The sequence below is a fragment of the Myxocyprinus asiaticus genome, chromosome 39 (assembly GCF_019703515.2).
Source record: "Myxocyprinus asiaticus isolate MX2 ecotype Aquarium Trade chromosome 39, UBuf_Myxa_2, whole genome shotgun sequence".
In the NCBI taxonomy this organism is placed as follows: Eukaryota; Metazoa; Chordata; class Actinopteri; order Cypriniformes; family Catostomidae; genus Myxocyprinus; species Myxocyprinus asiaticus.
Window position 1 is genome coordinate 22,500,038 of NC_059382.1, and position 13,123 is coordinate 22,513,160.

General features: G+C 37.6%; 1 protein-coding gene across 2 annotated transcripts; it reads right to left on the bottom strand.

The window, feature by feature from the left end:
- Positions 1-755: 755 nt before the first annotated feature.
- LOC127430155 (vacuolar protein sorting-associated protein 26B) lies at positions 756-7,020 on the bottom strand. 2 transcript variants are annotated; one of them, XM_051679689.1, is made up of 7 exons: positions 6,465-7,020; positions 4,696-4,852; positions 4,341-4,505; positions 2,564-2,587; positions 2,248-2,423; positions 1,956-2,098; positions 756-1,862 (listed from the first exon to the last, which is right to left on the bottom strand). In XM_051679689.1, the coding sequence occupies exons 1-7, from the start codon at positions 6,685-6,687 to the stop codon at positions 1,731-1,733; spliced, it is 1,020 nt and encodes a 339-aa protein (XP_051535649.1). In that variant the 5' UTR covers positions 6,688-7,020; the 3' UTR covers positions 756-1,730. The 2 variants fall into 2 exon arrangements, with proteins under 2 accessions (XP_051535649.1, XP_051535650.1); XM_051679690.1 differs by lacking the exon at positions 2,564-2,587.
- Between the last annotated feature and the right edge of the window lie 6,103 nt (positions 7,021-13,123).

Below are 13,123 nucleotides of genomic sequence, written 5' to 3' on the forward strand. Positions count from 1 at the left end.
CAATAAGGTGTCTGATGATGTTGCACCACTTCAAACTGGTAAAAGAAATCATCAGGTGCTAAGGGTGGTCCATTGAAGGACATGGCACTATTCACCAGAGCTAGACTATCAGTTCAGCCACTCACAGCAGGTTAGTCATATAATACACACCAAACCAGTTCATCTATTATATTTTGTTATCCTTAAGCATGTAAAAAAAAAAAAAAAAAAAAAAAGTAAAACCTATTCTCGTTTTACAGTGTCTGTCAATTATTGCATGTAGTGTAATGATAAGATGTTATTCTTAATATTAAACTTCAAAACTATAAATACTTAATTTTAGCTATTCAGCCATACATATTTGTGGAAAGTAGCTTTAATATAACTCTTACCTCATAATTTAAGCGTAACACTTGTTTTCTTCTCTTATTCTCAGAAGAATTTGACTTTGTCCTCAGTTTAGAGAATACAGATCAAATATGAAGATCACCCCTGAAAATCTGTCCATTGAAGCATAGTGAAATTTTTCATCATGATTTTGTTTGTTTAATATATACAGATGTAACTTCTGAAACACTAAACATATTGTAAAATACATTGACTATTTTTGGTAATAAAATATGTGTTTGCACTTTTGTCTCCTTTAGACCACTTAATTATACCAAGTTATATACAGTATTATACCAAGGAACTGATAACAACTATTACTCTTTGTTAAGTCCTATAAAGAGGTCAGATATCTCAGATTATCATGTTATAAATCAGATATTTCCATATTTTTGGGGGGAAAAGATTATATTTATTAAAATATGGCTGATTAAAAGAGGCTTTTGCAGAAGTTTTCATGGTTGCAAGGATACCGGTCATACCCCATCACCAGAACAGCCAATAAAAACATATTTAATATTATACAATGACATACACATGTAAGAAATGAAAAATAAAAAATAAAAATTCTTTAAAAATGAGTAGCATCCAATGACAAGAGGATTTATGACACCCTTCTCTATCACAGCATTTAACGCCACCCTTGAGAATACTGAAAACTTTTTGCTGCCATGGTGACAATGCTTTTGCTGATTCTTTTAATAAAAAGAAAAACTCACAAGACAACAGATCAAAAGAAATAGTTCAATCAATAATAAAAAAATATTCATGAAAAAGACAATAGTCACTGCCCTGCATGAGTTAGTAGTTCTACACGTAGTTCCCTTTAGTAGTAACAGATGTTTCTATGGAGGCCTTCTTTTTTTAATACCCTAAATTACAAAATAATAATATGCTGAGCTCTGTTAAGAGTACATGAACTAATAGATTTATAACACAAATGATCACAATAAATCTCTTAGCTATATAATTTTGGGCTCATTAAACAGGACAAAATATAGAGGCTTGATTCTGACTTAGTGCACAGGAATTAAGATCAATTTAAGCATAGCAAGGAATGTATTAAGGCTGGCCACTGTGAGAATCTAACAATTTCATACAAGCATAAATCAAATATATAGTTGTTTCTTGTATTTCAGAATTGTTGGTCACTATTTTGTATTGAAAAACAAGCATTATCGGAAAGAGAAATAACAAAATATTTTGTAATCTATACATATTTGAATAATTGGACTGTATTTTAAAAGCTTGATTCTCATTTTCTGCACAGATTCACTTTCATTTCAATCCCTTCATACAGTAACTTCACTTAAAAACACTATTTTGACACAAACACATCTCATTTGGACTATACAGCATTTTGTTTAGTTACTGTACTGTTTGGCTTGTGCTGACGCATTTCCAGAGTTTGATCCCTCAAATCTCTGGGCAGCAATGGTAGCCTGTTGGGACATACTTCTCCTTACAGTATCCCCTTTCCTCCAGAGTGTGATTTCCTGTGGAGAATGTGAACACATTTTACCTCATACTGTCTCTCAAGACCTTCTAACATAGATTGTAAACAATGTACATGTGTATGAATATCAGACCTGTTGTTTGAAGTATCGCCGCTCTTCTTCATCTATAAGCACTAGGTTCAGGTAGTAACGCACTGAGAACTTCTTGTTGATGTCCCTCATTGTAGGGGTCAACTCATAACCAGCAAGAAATAAACGGATGGGGATTGACTCACCTGAATTAGGGAGCAAAGCCAAGAACTTTGTGTATATGAAAATACTACATTAACAAACAAAAGCTCAACAATTACTTCACTTAATGTACTATTAGATCATACAGATGTACCCCTTCCTTCACATCACTGTTATGAAATGTTAGCCTTACCTCTCACTGGTGCTCCATCCATGATCTCATATTTGGCGATGGTGTCATTTTCATGGTACACACTGGGTCCCGTGCCAGTTGTTTCCCGTTTTATTATATCAATTTCCATGTGCTTTATCTTTATCCTCACAAGAAGGAAGTAAATCTTCCCTACAATTACATCCCTCAGGTGATATCTAAAGAGGGGAGATTTAGAATAAAGTCAAATTTTGTAGGCTTACTCTGAGAAAATTCCTTGTCGCTAATAGAAAATTCCTTATCGCACAGAGACACAGTTTTAACAGTTTTTGAGAAAATGTACCTATAAATAGCTTACTTATAGTTGCCTCTGCATAATTGGCTGGAATAGAAAAAAGTATTTTAACAATGAAAAAGTTACACACTTCAGATTTAAGCACCTCCCACCCCATTCTCAATAGCCTACTGTTATGTGGAAAAACTAATTCTCAATATTGCAATCCATTAATTGTAAAAAATAAATAAATAAATAAATAAATAAAAAAGTGTCTGGACAGGAAAGAATGAGAATCAGATGTTTTTTGCATTACATTAGTTTGACATTTTGGGAAGAAAATGTGCTTAATTGTCATGAAAACAATGTGATAATGAAAAAAACATCTGTCCTACATAGGCTTCATTTTCTTGCTAAATGTAATTTCTTATTTGTATCTTTTGATACGGATGAAATATGACCAGGGCATTTCTTGGCGAGATTCACCTAAATACCACTCTATATGAACTCATATTCAGTTTGGGAGTAGGGTTGCCATGGTGTACAGTGTTACCGGTTTTACTCAGTACAATGGACAACACCGGTGTGAAATGTTATACCGGGTAAAAGGGAGAAACATTATGAATGGAACTTCCAATATCAATACAATAGCCTAACGAATTGAATTGCCTTAAATAAAGAATAGTTGCCTAATGAAGAGTTTGCGACTCATGATAAATGAACCTAAATGACACATTGAAAGCCAGATGTTCTTTACCAACTTATCAAATTACACAGGCAGTAAAGTACGTGCACTGACAGAAGACGTTTAATCGCAGGTAGCGAATATAATGTGCATGGTGGGCAACTGTAAGACGTCTCTGATTCGAAATGACACAAGAAATGCTGTTAGACACACAGACATGTGCTTGAAGAAACACACTTTATTATATTATTAAGAACAGATGACAGAAAAGCTGTCTATGTGCATGTCTGATCGCGCTGTTTGTTCTGAGGCGTGCAGTCTCGTGGAACACGCATATGTAAAGGGTTCTCACTCTTTCTTTGTTTCTGTCTTCTGAATTTGTTTTTGCAAGAATAGTATCGTCTATGATACTATTGGTGGTTATATATTATTATCATTTTATTTTTTTACCACTTTGTTATTTTAATTGCTTTTTCGTTTCATTTGAAGTGCAATTTGAATTTAGAAATGTCTTTGGTTTATGTTTTTCATTGTAATTTTCAATGCAAAATCACTTAAGCAAGAATATTCAGCGATCCCTCAGCCAGGGTGTTGAAAATGTAATTGAATATTGTGATTTTTAATATTTTTAATACAGATATTGTGAAAATATTTCTTGCATATCACCCAGCCCTAGGAGGGAACAAAACAAATGTATTCACACACATTTAAAGTCATTACCCTTCCAAAAGCAGCTAAACTGGTCCTGGGACGAAAGGTAATAAAACACCAACATTAAACCCGCAACAACCCACAATAAGTGATGTATTTGCCTGGACAACGAAATACCCGACCGGTAGCTCATAATGGAGAGAATGCACGGATGAAGTGGGTTCGTTGCCAAAGAGATGTTGCCCTTTACAACTGTTGAAAAACCATCTTTAACAACACACATTTTAATTGCACTTCATTTTTTTCAGTTTCATTAGACTTTTTAGTTAAAATAAATAAAAAATAAAGTTCAAAGTTTGAAATCAAGCTGCCTTGTGTTACTGTGTAGGCTTTTGCTTAACGAAAATTACCCCATAGTACCACTTAGTGTCCAACCAGCGGTAATACCGGTGTTAGTCCTTTGGACGTGAACACCGCACCGGTGTGAAAATTATGATATCATGTCAAGTCTAGTACGGGACTTACTTGGACTTGTTGTATTCAAACTCAATATGAAGACAATCTTCAATTCCAACTTCCATCTTGATGGAGGAGTTCATCTCTGGGTACGTGCTCAGTGTTTGCACAACAATGTCCATCTCTTTACTAATATCATTTAGTCTTCTGCTGACTGTAGATCGGAGGAAGTATCTACAGACAACAATCAAATGCAAGATGTAGGCATAAAACAAGATTATTGCAGAAATCATTTGCAGATGATTTCATAATATGTAATAAGATAAAAGACTAATTCCATGATCACAGTTTCACACCAGGCACCGTTTCTAGGGGGTTTCTGACAAAATAGTAACTTTAGTAAAGAATCAGTTGATGGATTTACCTGAGTTTCACATTCTGGCCAGTGTAAGATTCATAGGGCTTTTCCACATGGGTGAATTCAAAGTCGAAGGTCTGAGACTGTGAAAGCTCACCAGGTCGTGCAAGGTCCTTCACTAATGACACAAACTCATGGTGGTTCCCTCTGTCATAGTACAGCTCTGCAGAAAAGCGGACAGGTGTATCAACATAAAATATGCAGTTAACATGTTTTAAGACAAACTTTGATGTCTGCTTAAAGCCTTGTCTGACAATTTAGATAAAGAACAGCAAGAGAGAGTGAGTGAGTGACAGAGAGGGAGGGTAACTGTACGCATTTTAATGTTTACATTGGAATTTTTGACAGTTGGAGTTTGAATTAACAAGCATTCCACTGGCTCCTTTGCCATTCCCTCAATGTACTCCTGTTTACACCGGATGCTAGCAGCGCGTTGCGTCGCCTCAAAAGCAATAGAACCCCTTATAATCAAAGATGCTGTCTACACTGGAAGCGTCCGTCGTGCCGACAGTAAACGGGTGTCCGGTTCCAGTTTGCGCTGCATGCACTGGCGCTACTAATGCCACCAACATAAATAAATGGTTTAGAGTGTTCGTGTTGACGCGTCCAGTGGAGACAGCCTCAAGGCTTCGCGTCAACAGACCTGTCCGGTGTAGACAGGGTGTAATGGTACATTCATGTAATGTTGGAATTACTGTAATTATGAGATTCGGACTTGTAAAAATTATTCACGTGTTCGGAGAACTTGTAATTACAAGTTATGAACTCAGAATTCTGACTTGACAGTCGTGATGTCATGTAAAAAGAACCAATATGGCAGCAGCAGCAACGGTTAAAGGTAGTTAATAATACTTCGGTCTAATATGCCACTTTATTGTGCCATTGTTACCCAAAGTGCTTTCTTTGTTCTCAAACATTTTGCAACGAGTGGAGGTAAATTAATGTAGTGATAAATATTTTTCTGTTAACACTAACAAAGCTGTTTTGGCGTTATGAGTGTTGCCACGTCAGAAAATGTGATTGTACGCTGTGCGAAATCTGTAAGTCCGATCAGTAAGAAAAGACATAGCACACTATTCCAGAACAGTCTGAAGATCTGTACCAAGTTTGGTGCATGTAGCTTGAAAGCTCTAGGAGGATTTACAATTGATCATTTTGATTTTGAAAAAAAAAAAAAAAAAAAACTTAACCATGTCTGTAAAATAACAGTACGTTGATTTTGTCAAGCCAACATAATTAAACTAACTACAGTACTGTTCACAAATAGTGAATGGGGCAGCTCATTCAAAATGAAAATTCTGTCATTGTTTACTTTGTCACATTCAAAACCTTTTATGATTTATTATCTTCAGTGGAAAACTACACTTAGCTGCATATTCAAGCTGCTCTCTTCTATATGTACAGTGAAAGTGGTTGGGGACCAAGGGCTGTCAAGCTCCAAAAAGAAGCACCATAAAAGCAGTCCATATGTCTTGTGTGCTATTATCAAGTATTCTGAATAGTGCTGACTGAGTAATAAGTCATTTTTCACTGAAAATCTTGCTTGACCGTGGTGTTTCACTTTCAATATGTTGAAAGGGCAGCTTGGACATTCTGCTAAATATTTTCAGTTATGTTCCACAGAAGAAAGAATGTCGTATAGGTTTGAAGCGACATAAAGGTGAAAATAAATGACTGAATTTTCGCTTTTGGGTTTACTGTTCCTTTAATGTCCATTACCATGTGTATGTGTGTGTATATATATATATATATATTTTTTTTTTTACAAAACTCACCAATCTGCCCAACAAACTCTATTTTTATCCCATAGTGTTCAAGTCTCTTTCCAGGAGTTTTGAGAGTCACATTAACTTTCCCACTTACAGTTTCGCCATCATAAAAAAGGAAATATTTGTCCTTTTTCCCATCTTCCGTTTTGTGCTCAACTTTCTTCCTCGTCTCGGCATCATTCAAAACGATGTCGATCTCGGCGCTCTGTCCGAAGCCGAAGAAGCTCATGTCTGAATGACGCGTACAGGTAAGCACAGGTAAGCGCGTGTGCTGCTGTCACTGCTGTATGACTGACAGATCACTTGATTGACAGTTGCTACTCTCAGCTACAGGTGGCTTGACGATTCTCTGTTGCTCTGCTGCCTTTTTACCAAATGAGCATATAAAGCAAGTGCATTAGCTATTTGATCGTTTAGCATCCGCAAACAAATGAAAATATCAATACAATAAATTTGATACAGGCCGCATATTTCGCTTTGATTTAACAAAAGTAGCTATTTCACAGCAGGAATGCCGTCAGGAAGGATATTTGCCCATAAAATATTTCCCCTCTGTGTACACTTCCGGGATCTTCCAACAGGTTACATTTCAAAATAAAAGTTAATTTGCGGATTTATTTTCATAATAAAAGTCTCACGTTTTAAAGTTGAGATTGGAAAACAACGACAAGGTGCTCTGTTAATATATGAATGTCTTTATTATTAAAGAACATTAATAAAAGGAAACCGATTACATGACCACATTAATGGTATACATAAATGGTCAATTCCTTTTAATTGTACCTGAGAAATATTCTAAGCATTATACTGTATAATGGATTATTTATTGACAGTACAAGCGTGTAATGCCAAAGAGAATTGCACATATCTGTGGCAAAGTGTTTTCATTTCACATAACACAAAACAGCACGCATTACAGACATACAAAAATAACTGGACAGCTTAGCATGTAACAAATTTTGTTATAATAACATAACTTTAAGCATATACATTCAACATTTAACCATAGGTGGAATGTCAGTTATCAGATTTCCAGTAGTATTGTTTAACAGTATTTATAAATTTAAAAAACAGAATTATTTGAAAACAGTGTAGCGGAACAAGACCTGGGTTCATTCTTGACAGCCTAGGTCAAATCAGTGCTGGGTGTAATCTAAGTACAAAGTCATTAATTACATTTAAATTTTTGTAATAAGATTACAGTTATTGACTTTTAATTAAGTTTATTCATTTTAGGTACATTACTTGGGTTAAACACATTTTTTAAATTATGTTTATGTAAATACATTTAAAACTGTGAGAGCTGAAACGTGGTGCGTGGTGGTGCGCGAGGAAATACAGATATTTTGAATTTGTTGAGTGGAAATGTAACAACTTTTCTATGAAAAGTGTTTTTAGACAGTAACTTAGAAGTAATTTGTAGTGTAAATACTTTTTCAATAAAGTAAAATCAGTAAAGTCAGTACATGATTACAATGTTACAGTAGTATTAAGTAATTACTGTTTTGAGTAACTTGCCCAACATTGGGTCAAAAACAAATACAACTTGTTTCTTTCTATCCAATGAATGATGCACAATAATGCCAAAGGGAAAAAGTGTGGTAATACTGTGCTTTACATAAAAAACATACTGTTGTTGCCATCAAACAAAAATAATATAAGCGATGTAATACTTAAACATTCCTTTACATATTGAGGCTAACTTACAGATGCCTATGCATTCTGAAAGCACAGGTAAATTTGCTTAGTCATATCCAAGCCCATGATAAATGCCCATTAAATTAATTAAATTCAACTTTTTCCCCAACAAATCAGAACAAATTTCAGTTATATCACATACAAACTATGGTGACAGAACCCAGGCTTTCTTTTTTGTTGTACTATTAACAGTCAGACAAACTGTTTTTAGACAGTGGGTCATGCCATGAGAATAAATTACATAAAAAAGTGAAAAAACAAAAGACAAACAAACATTGAGTTTGGTTGTCTTTTGTTCTTGTTTTCAAACTTCAAGCTAGTATCTGAGTTCCACTGCAAGTATTGGTAAATACACAGCAATTTGATGGTCCAATTATATACATAAAGCTTTTAGAATTGAATAACTTAATGGGAAAAATGAAAGGATAGTCATAACATTGATTGCTCCCACATAATAATTTGTATTTTATTTGACACAGCCCAGAGTCTATCCTGCTACTAGTCTTCAGAGAACTATAATGTATGCAAATATTACAAATAGATTAAAACAATAACACAGAGTCAAAAAACCTGAACAATATGTCCAAAATGTATAAAACAATTATTGAAGGTCACTTAAACACAGAAATGGCACTCTGAAAAAATCCCAAGTGCATAATCTGTATCTAGAGGATTATTTAAAAAATGAAACTAATTAAAATAATCATCTAGCACAACACAAAAGTCTACAGACTTTACGGAAATGTTTGATTAAATCTCAAATTAAAATGCTACAATTTTAGAATTCATAATCTAAATAACCACTACTAAAACACTAACACTTAAAATCCTCAAAAAGTGAACCAGATAAAACAGTCTTGGCATGGCATTGTACACATTTACACTTCTTGTACAGTATTATTCACATAGTCAAGGTCGATCCATTGGCAAATGCAATATTTACCTTGAAGACACACCTTTAATAATTTCCTGCACTGGTATTATGTGTTGACTACTTTGGGCAAAAAATTACAGCAGCACCTGGATGTGATTTCGGCCTTGTAACAATACCAATAAACTTCTCATTATTGAAAAGGTATTAACCTACAGTCTGTCACTGACATTCAGACATTTAAAAATTATTTGGACAGACTTAAAGGTGCACTCATTGATTTTTTTGAATGTGTTGCCCTGGACTTACACTGACACCTAGGGGTGTGGATGCAGCATCATTCAAACACAAAAGTTTTCAGTGACCGGCGCCACTGTAGAAATACACTATTCACAGTCAGCCATGATTAATTTAATCCTTGAGAGAAAGTGTCTGATAACAAGGCAGATACTTTGATTAAGTGAGTAGTATTTTGATGGTCAAGTGATCTAACATGGAAGCCCCCATGTGGGGACCCTCTCCATGTAGAATAAAATAGCTTTTATAAGGTTACTGAAATGACTGGAGTCTTCATCTCATGTGAGTGCTCATGGTTTTATATGTATATGTTTCAAAAATACAATTTATTTCTTTGAGTTATCTTGTGCTGAGTGCACCTTTAAAACCTTCTATGTGAGTTTTTAAAACACGCCTTTGTAATTTGTTAAAACAGTGTCCTGTAATTGTTTGCATTGACAAGATGCATGTAACACAAGATGCATGTCTTTTCAGAGTAAAACTGTTGAATTTCTGTCTGTGATTTTAAATTAATATAAGGGAAGTAAAATTTCCCTGTGTAACACAGTAGTTCCCTTTCAAGTCGTCATTTCAATGCTGCGACGCTGACACTTTAGGGGTTTTCCCCGCAGGTGTAGCCAATCTCTGAAACTCTTTAAAATCTCGGCAATTTTAAATGGCAGATAGAGCTTTGAGCTCCGCATCCATTGCGCGTGTCAGAGGGCGTATTAATGGGCATGCACAGCACTATCTCTTCAGAATTTTATCCTTCAGGGTGCCGATAATCTCTCTCTCATACTCTGCATGGAAATTGGATTTCTTCTACTAGAATCGCTGTCAAGACTGCACCTCTCAGAGCGGGTGAATCTGAGTTTTTTTCTACCCCCTGTGGTGCTCTGGCGATCGCGGATACTAACCTTCACCGTTGAACAGAATTGTTGGAATTTTCCTCCTGTGGGACAGCAGGCGGAAGAGACATTTTTGCCGTTTTCACTGCCTCACAGCGCTCGGATTATTCTATGGCCTGCTGGCCTCAACAGAAAGTATCCTTTGAACTATTGATTTATTGCATTGGATCTTTTTCTGTAAGCGTGAAACATAAGCGCTACAGCCTGATTGTGTTTGTATGTATCTGTATACTGTGTACAATCCATAAGAGCCATTTACTTAACGACATCTTTTTAAATATGGCGTTTCGTAATTGTTTTCCACAGCGTGAGCGGTATATCCCCTTAGGGGCCCCATTATGTTTGGCAGTCACTCTAAATATAAGGACGATATGGTATCAGAAGGTGAGCCCTGGACACAGTCGACAGATGAGCTTGCCAGGACTTCTCTCCGAGGACAGGACTACCACGCGAAAGTCTCTGAAACCGAACTGTTTCAGGTGCTCGCTCAGGCCGTCAAGAACCTCAAATTGGATTGGCCCACTCCTAGTGCACCTGAGCGTTCTCAGCTAGATGATCAGTTCTGTCTGAGGCGGCACAGCTCCATGTCCCACCGGCCAGTGCCGTTCTTCCCTGAGTTGCATGAAGAGCTCACAAAGAACTGGTCTCGGGAGCTGCCAACTTCACGATGCTGGATCGCGCTGAGGAGCATGGTGGCAGCTCAACTGTGCCCCTCCTCCACCCCACCATGAAATCCAGGCCCGCTCATCCATTCAGGCCCTGTAAGAAGACATCTACCCTCTTGGATAAGGCCTACACAGTGGTTGGTCAGGCTGACTCGACTTTGCACACCATGGCGGTGCTGCAAGCCAACCAGGCTGATCTGCTGAGGGAAATGGACATGAGCGGCCCGGATCCCGAATCCTTCGCAGAGCTGCGTCGTACCACTGACATGGCTCTTCAGGCTACCAAGATCACCGCCCAAGCCATCTGCATATCCATGGATTGCCTGGTGTCCGCCAAGCACCACCTCTGGCATAATTTGTCAGAGGTCCGTGAGAGAGACAAAGCTGTGCTGTTAGATGCCCTAGTTTCTCAACAGTGCCTGTTCGGTGATGCCATTAGTGCTTTCACCGAAAGGTTTCAGGCTGCGCTGAAGCAGTCCCAGGCCTATAAGCACCTCTTGCCGAGACGAGGGGGCTCTGCAGCGCCTCCGAATCGCTCGCACTCTTCCTCGGGTCAATGCCCTCAAAACTTGCCAAGAGAACCCGGGTCATCCAGCTGAGTCCCCACAGAGCTTCAGTCATTTTCCCGGACGGTTCCCGGGACCAACTTCCTCGTCCTCCTGCGATTTGGCATCCACAACCGGAATTGTGGAAACTTCATGTTTGGCCACTGAAAGGTGCCCGACTGATGCGCACGGGCTCTTGCAACCGATGCTCGACACCATATTACAAGACAGAGCCCCCTCAGCAAGACGTCTATACACGTTGAAATGGCGAGTGTTCACTGATTGGTGTTCCTCTCAAGGCGAGGACCCTCTAGAATGCACCATACAGCCTATTCTGCTCTTTCTACAAGAACATTTAGACGCGGTTCTCACCCCGTCTATGCTCAAAGTGTATGTCGCTGCCATAGCAACCGGACTGCCCAGTGGGGTATGTTTATCAGTAGGCAGACATCCTTTCATTGTGAAATTCTTACATGGTGATAGGTGTTTGAGACCACCACCGCGCCGATTTGGGACTTGGCGCTTGTGTTAAAAGCCCTCATGGGCCCGCCGTTCGATCCATTGGATACAGTGAGTTTACAAGTACAATGGCGGCCAAAAGTTTGGAATAATGTACAGATTTTGCTGTTTCGGAAGGAAATTGGTACTTTAACTCACCAAAGTGGCATTCAACTGATCACAAAGTATAGTCAGGTCATTACTGATGTAAAAAAACAGCACCATCACTATTTGAAAAAAGTAATTTTAGATCAAATCTAGACAAACCCCATTTCCAGCAGCCATCACTCCAACACCTTATCCTTGAGTAATCATGCTAAATTGCTAATTTGGTACTAGAAAATCACTTGCTATTATATCAAACACTGTTGAAAGCTATTCTGGTTCGTTAAATGAAGCTTAACACTGTCTTTGTGTTTGTTTTTGTGTTGCCACAGTATGCAATAGACTGGCATGTTTTAAGGTCAATATTAGGTCAAAAATAGCAAAAAAGAAACGGCTTTCTCTAGAAACTCATCAGTCAATCATTGTTTTGAGGAATGTAGGCTATACAATGCTTGAAATTGCTAAAAAAAAAAAAAAACTGAAGATTTCATACAAATGTGTACACTACAGTCTTCAAAGACAAAGGACAACTGGATCTAACAAGGACAGAAAGAGATGTGGAAGGCCCAGATGTACAACTAAACAAGATGGATAAGCACATCAGAGTCTCTAGTTTGAGAAATAAACGCCTCACATGTCCTCAGCTGACAGCTTCATTGAATTCTACCCGCTCAACACCAGTTTCATGTACAACAGTAAAGAGAAGACTCAGGGGTGCAGGCCTTATGGGAAGAACGGCAAAGAAAAAGGCACTTTTGAAACAGAAAAACAAAAAGAAAATGTTAGAGTGGGCAAAAAAACACAGACATTGAACAACAGATAATTGGAGAAGAGTGTTATGGATCTTAACCCCATTGAGCTTTTGTGGGATCAGTTAGACTGTAAGGTGCGTGAGAAGTGCCCGACAAGACAGCCACATCTATGGCAAGTGCTACAGGAAGCATAGGGTGAAATGTCACTTGAGCATCTGGACAAACTGACAGCTAGAATGCCAAGGATCTGCAAAGCTGTCATTGCTGCATGTGGAAGATTTTTTGATGAGAACTCTTTGAAGTATTTTAAGAAGTTCTGAAATTTTTTTCAAATTGTAATAGTAATT

Excerpts from the sequence above, each read along its gene's own strand:
- LOC127430155 (XM_051679689.1), bottom strand. The coding sequence starts at position 6,687 with ATGAGCTTCTTCGGCTTCGGACAGAGCGCCGAGATCGACATCGTTTTG. Across the intron at positions 4,853-6,464 it reads AGAGTTTGTTGGGCAGATTG|AGCTGTACTATGACAGAGGG; the intron begins GTGAGTTTTGTA and ends GCTTTTCTGCAG. Across the intron at positions 2,424-2,563 it reads TTATGCAGAGGCAACTATAA|ATATCACCTGAGGGATGTAA; the intron begins GTAAGCTATTTA and ends TCCCCTCTTTAG.